Source organism: Lactuca sativa, chromosome 4 (assembly GCF_002870075.4).
Source record: "Lactuca sativa cultivar Salinas chromosome 4, Lsat_Salinas_v11, whole genome shotgun sequence".
NCBI classification, from domain to species: Eukaryota; Viridiplantae; Streptophyta; class Magnoliopsida; order Asterales; family Asteraceae; genus Lactuca; species Lactuca sativa.
The window spans coordinates 109,637,346-109,644,169 of record NC_056626.2 but is presented as its reverse complement, the minus strand read 5'-3'; the positions used below and the strand labels follow the sequence as shown (position 1 = coordinate 109,644,169).

At 35.5% G+C, this 6,824-nt stretch overlaps 1 protein-coding gene across 1 annotated transcript; it reads left to right on the top strand.

Annotated features, from left to right (window-relative positions):
- Positions 1 to 2,012: 2,012 nt before the first annotated feature.
- Positions 2,013 to 4,711, top strand: LOC111899870 (transcriptional regulator DEF1). Its single transcript, XM_023895753.3, has 3 exons — positions 2,013 to 2,343; positions 2,995 to 3,282; positions 3,364 to 4,711. Exons 1-3 carry the CDS (start codon positions 2,212 to 2,214, stop codon positions 4,351 to 4,353), a joined length of 1,410 nt encoding a protein of 469 aa, XP_023751521.1. The 5' UTR covers positions 2,013 to 2,211; the 3' UTR covers positions 4,354 to 4,711.
- Positions 4,712 to 6,824: the final 2,113 nt, after the last annotated feature.

Sequence of the window (6,824 nt, the reverse complement as noted above, 5' to 3'; positions counted from 1 at the left end):
ATTAGTACATATATATCTTAAATTTTCAGTAATTATTCACGAAGTGAAACCATTATGTGTTTTTCAGTTTTTATGTATTCCCTAAAAATATTTCTACATGAATTACCAAATCCGAGTACTCCCCTGAGTACTCGCTACTCGGTAGTCGGACGAACAGATACCGAGTAACGAATTCTACAACCTTGTCATTAGCAAAAAGAACATATCTTTTTCATGTAAAGCATGATAACTAGAATACCATTGACGAGAAACTTGCTTCAATTCGTATAATGATCACTTGAGTTTGCAAACAACTAAAGGTGATTCAACATTAAAACCCAATGGTACCTTCATGTGTGTGTGTGATGAATAGAAGTATGATATTCTGAGAAGGATGAATAAGGGTTAATACAAAAATCGATAATGGTATGAATAAAAAAAGACATTAAGGCAAAAGAATCAACATGATTGTAAACATAATCACATAGGAATATAATTATCAACTAAAGATGAATAGTTTCTAACCCAATCCTATCAACAATATCTGTTGTTTAACATTAACGCATATCAATTTATATTTTATTGGCAGTTGTAACGCAAAAGTAGATGTTGAATATTGTGATAAAAAAAGCATACAATTTTTTTTAAAACAATGATATGGTTCCAAAAGGAAATTAAGCATTATAAAACAGTAACGAGTATGTGGGTTATTGTGATCCAAAAAAAATGCTTTAAGTAGTCTAAAATAATAGCTTTCTCAAGCTGGACATGCTCCCATCTTTATATCTTCTTTTAGTTAAAGTTTTAACCTCTCTTATTTTTTTTTTTCATGTTTGACATTGGTTGGTATAATTTTTTTTTCCTATTGCCACGTCTTATATTTGTCTATGCAAATAAAAATGTATACTTTTAGTATCATAAAATAAGAATATATTAGAATTATTTAAATTTGGACCTAATTTAAACAATTCTAATTGTGAAAGTTCTTTTAGATGTTCCATTCACTTCTTATATGTAAACCCCAATTTTTTAAGCAACACTCATATAGATTGAAGAGGGGAACCTTCGTACTAATTTAAACTATTGTTTTGATTTTCGGACTAATTCGACAAATATGATTGTATACAAATCACAATTGCTTATTAGAAAAGATAATACAGCATAGTACCGTTAACAAAGTGTTTTTCTAAATAAATTAAAAATCAATTCCTGACAGTTCTTCGCATTCCAAAACAAATCTTAGTATTATGGAGTGTTTTTCTTTGGTTGTTTGGACTATGAACATGTTACCAAGACACTTAGAAACTAATCTAACAAAAAATTATGGAAAATGGAATCTACGTCTACATTGAAGATACGTTGCAGACCTAATTTTCGTATTTTGGAGATGTTCATTACATTTCAGACATATATTGTACACATTATGACAAAAAATCTAGGTAAACAAATATGCAAAATCAACGTAATTCATGGAATCCATGTCTTTTTTCAAAAGAAAAAAAACACCCAAGCTTGAGTTCCAATTTTCTAGATTTTTGAGGAATGACATTTTGCTATGAGTTGTGGATCCTTTTGTATATAGAACATGTTTTATATAGAACATGAAGACAAATGAGCTGACCCATTTATATCGGGTCCACAACGTCAAATTCCGAACAATTTGATTAAGTTTATAAAAAGATAGAGCTCTATAAAAAAACGATTGATTTAGTTGATATCTATCCCTTTATTGTTTTCGATGACTACTCTAAAAGTCTCGATCATGTTTTTCTTTGTAGGTCATCCAAACCTTATGAAAAGGTTTAACCGTTTAAATTTAGTTTGGATTTATTATTATGAAAAAAATGTTTTTACTTTTGATGAAGCAGATTAATAGACAAAATTTCCTTTGATAAATGATACACAATAATTAAACTTGGTTGAATATTGTCACAAAATTTTATAATTACTTGCATATAAATCAAATATTAAAATTCAAAATTGGTGAGGTCAAAACAAAACCAATAATAATAGAAAGGGATCGCTACTCCAAATCCCACGCCACGAAACCTTTTCTCTTGAAGACAATCAAGGCGCAGAATACTTTATATTATCCCCCCTCTCTCTCTCTCTCTCTACAAACCCTAATCCTTTATTTTGATTTTCCGTATAATCTTCACCCCTGAAAGAGATCCGTTTCTCCCGATTATCTTGCTCCGTATTGCCGATTTCAGCCGATTTTTTTTGTGCTTTATGGATTCTGGATCGTCCAAGGGATTCGATTTTGCATCCGACGACATTCTTTGCTCTTACGAAGATTACACAAATCAGGAAAATTCCAACGGAACTCACTCAGATTCTGCGATCGCTACGAATTCCTCTAAAGTATTATTCGTTATCTCTTAATCTCTATAATATATAGCTTCTATTTTCTCTCTAGGTTTTATTTTCCTTTTTAATTGATTTTTTTTTTTCTATACGGTTGAGTTTAGGGTTTTTCTGTTTTCAGCTGATCTATGTGCAATTTTATGTTTCATGATTACAAATACTTAGAAATACTTTTCGTTTTCTATATTTAGAATGATCTGCAATATTCGAAGTATCGATGGGTAGTTTTATGTATTATGATCATAGGGGTTATTTGTGCTGGATTATAGAAAGAGGTCTGATGCTGTGAGCATTTAGACTTTTGTCGCAGTTTTTTGGTATGTGCTTTGGATTACTAAGAGTGGTAGAAGTTGCAGAGCTTATTCATGAGGGCTTCAATGGCTGTTGTCTCTTGTTGATTACTATCGTGATTTGCTATCTGCTTGAGCTAGTTCTAGGCAATTAATGCTTCTTCCTCGCTGTTTTCTACTTTGTAACTAAAATGTACATTCTGTTGGCCTTTTGAACAGATGGCCTTGTGCATTTGTCAGTGCCAAAGATCATAGTTCACAAAACTAGCCATATATACTTTGTATGAATACGCATTAAATGCTGTGCAAATACACATTTAAGCTAAAAAATGCTGATGTTTAGTGTTTATATAACCAGGAATTCAACAAAAGCAGGATGAGTAGACCATCATTCCCGGTTTCTTCATATAGTCCACCAGATGATTCTGGTAACCAAGATGTGGTTGTTGCTGCTGTTGAGAGATCCATGAAGAAACATTCTGAAAATTTGATGCGGTTTCTTGAAGGGCTTAGCTCACGTCTTTCACAGCTGGAATTATATTGCTATAATGTGGATAAATCAATTGGAGAGATGCGCTCTGATTTAGCACGTGATCATGGAGAATCAGAAACAAAGCTTAAGTTTCTTGAGAAGCATCTTCAAGAGGTTTAAACACTATCTTTTCTCCATTTTTCTTAACTTGATAATTAATTAAAATATTAAATATGATAACACAACAAAATGCAGGTTCATAGATCAGTTCAGATCATAAGAGATAAACAGGAACTTGCAGACACCCAAAAAGAACTTGCTAAGCTTCAACTTGCACACAAAGAGTCTGAATCTCAGAAAACTGAAGAGGTTTCCACACCTTCTTCTGATAAAAGGAATGACAATTTTCCAGAAGGACACAATCAGCAACTAGCTCTTGCTCTTCCCCAACTCCCTGCACCACCACCTGCTGCCCACCAACCGCCCATGTCTCAGCCACAAACATACTATCTATCTCCAGCACCAACACCAAATCACTACCTGCAACAAGACCCACATTACCAGACCCAAGTCACTCAACCACCACCGCCACGCTCCCAACTCTCTCAGCCACCACCACCACAATATCAGCAGCAGTGGGCCCAGCAGATGCAGCCACCGCCACAGCCCGCCGTAAGACCGCCATCACCTGCTCAAGTTTTCCCGCCTTATCTCTCTAGTCAACAAGTCAACTCCCCCGCCCCCGAAAATCTCCCAAACAGTATGCCAATGCCGCCTTACTCCGGTGTCCCGCAGCCCACCTATGGCCGGACAAATCCAGGTCAGCCACAGCCACAGCCACAGCCACCACCGCAGCATATGAAGCCGGGGTTTGGAGGTCAGGCGGCAGATGGGTATGCCGCCAGTGGGAATGCTTATATGATGTATGAGAGTGAAGGGGGAAGAGTTGTTCCCCAACAACACCCTACCCATTCGACCCACTTCCCCCAACCCGTTTACCCGCCAAGTCAGCAGCAGCAAAGCAGTGGCGGCAGTATGATGGCAAGGCCACCACCACAGTTCATGCGCAGCCACCCTTACAATGAACTGATTGATAAGTTAGGGAGCATGGGGTACAGAGGTGAACATGTGATGGGTGTCATTCAGAGGCTTGAGGAGAGTGGACAGACTGTTGATTTCAACACAGTGCTTGATAGGCTGAATGCGCATCCGTCTGGAGCCTCACAGAGAGGATGGTCTGGTTAAACCATTTTTTTTTTCTGATTTTGAAAATTAGACCAAAATACAAGAAAAAACACAAACTACTTTGACCAATTTTATTAATTTGGTTTTCAAAGTATGTTGTGGGTTTCTGTATTTTGTTTCTTTTTCAAACTGGTTGCAATTTCCATGACAGATATTTCGGCTTTTTAGCAGCTTTAGTGTCTACGAGTGCAGAATAAATATATATTATGTCGATATGATTGTCATGGTGATTTGGTACATATGGATATGGATGGATGGAGAGATTATGTTTTAGTTTCTATTCTCTCCTACTTTCAAAATGTCATCTGATATTGTTTTATAAACCGTTTTTTTTTTTATTTCTTGTGATTTGCCTTAATTTGTCAACTTCATTTTGCTTGTTATATTGTTTTTTAGCTATTCGTTTTTTTTTTTTCATATTTATTGTCATGGTGATTTGGCACATGATGTGAAAATGTCAAACCCATTACCCAATCGACATGTCTTTGAAGCATTTTATCTTTTTAACTTTTAAGTATCCGCGCTAAAAAACCGTCCACTACAAAATTCCTTACACACTACAAAATTCTTGAGACTTCGGATTCTTAAATTTTTGAAAAAGAGTACCAAAAGTGACCAAATATGAATACGTATAGTTAACTATCTGAAAATTGCGGAATCTGCGGGTGAAAGTGGTTTCAAGAAAAATTGTCAAGAGAGCTTTGTGGATACTAACAACTTCTAAATTATATTAGATCATAGTTTAAATCTTTATTTGATACCCATGTTAATTCCAACTACATTAAATGACCGATGACAAAAAAATCAACAAAATATCTCTTTTCACATAACCTCTCCTTAGACCATCCGTTATACCCGTTACATATGACATATGTGGTGGGTGCCACATCAGCACCATATTCCTTTACCACTAACATGTGATACTTACCACTAACACACCATTCCACATCATTATTTTTATTTTTTTTTAATTCAAAAATACAATAAAAATTACATTTTTTATAATAAAAAGCATTCATTTTTTTAAACTAATTTTTCATTAATTATAAAAATAAAATTACAACTTCAAACTACATTGATATAGAAAAAAAAAACATTACATTAATTAAAAAAAAAACAAACATACATATAAAAAACCTAATCGTTGTTCATGCTACGTTGGTACAAATGTTTCGCGACATCTTCTCGAAGATTGAAACACGTTTCACTGTTATGAATTTCAACAACTCGTTCTAAAAACGCGTTCGTTCCGGGTACGAACTCATCAATTGGAACGACAACGTTGTTCGGATCATATGTGCAAATCGCTCGCTAGGACCATTCGTTTAATTCTTTCTTTATCCCAGAGTCGTGTAGCATATTTCACTACATGTCATGTTTGCTTAAGGACTCCAAATGCCCTCTCGATATCATTTCTCGCCGATTCCTGTTTTTTTTGTAAACAACTTTGCCTTTTCACTTCGAGGAACCGAGTATCCCTTCATCAATGTAGAATAATCCGGGTATATCCCATCACCAAGGTAGTAACCGTATTTGTACGCGTGCCCGTTCACCGTGAACGTCATATTAGGTGCTTTGCCAGTCCAAATATCGTTGAAAAGTGGAGACTGGCCAAGAACATTAAGGTCGTTGTTAGACCCCGGTACTCCAAAAAAGACATGACATATCTACAAATCTTGAGATGCAACAGCTTCTAGGATGATAGTTGGTTCACCTATATCTCCTCGAGTGAACTAACTACGCCATGCATTTGGACATTTTTCCCAAGCCATATGCGTACAATCTAGACTGCCAAGCATACCCGAAAATCCATGCATCTCCTCATGAGTCGAATATAATCTCTCAATATCACGGTGAGTAGGTTTGCGTAAATATTCTTCGTGAAAAACCTCATAAACACATGCAGAAAACCAATCTACACATTCAACTGCGGTCCTCTCGGCTATTTTCAAGTATTCGTCAGATGCATCAAATGTTATACCGTATCCCAAATACCTAAGTGCAGCTGCACATTTTTGTATACTACTAAAACTCATTCTTCCTCTAACGTTAGGTTTTTGTTTGAAAAAATCATAATGAGATTCTAAAGCATTACTAATACGTAAAAATATAGCCCTATTTAGACGGAAACGACGTTCGAACGAGTCGTCATTATAAAGACAATTATCGGCAAAGCAATCACGTACCATTAAGTCGTGTGCGGCTTGACGATCACGATTGACGACCGCCCTTGTACGAGTTGCATTCGAACTTTCTTCGTCGTAAATGTGTTCCACAACATTGAAGAATGTCTTGACGAATTCTACGTCGTCATCCGAATCCAAACTTTTTAAAAATTTCATATGTATTGTGGAATCCATGTGTATGTGTTTTGTGGTTTTAGAGAATAGAATGGGGTGTAAATTTTGGTATAATAGAAGTTTTATTTATAATTAGTAAATTGAGTTTGAAAAAAAAGGACACGGCCAAAA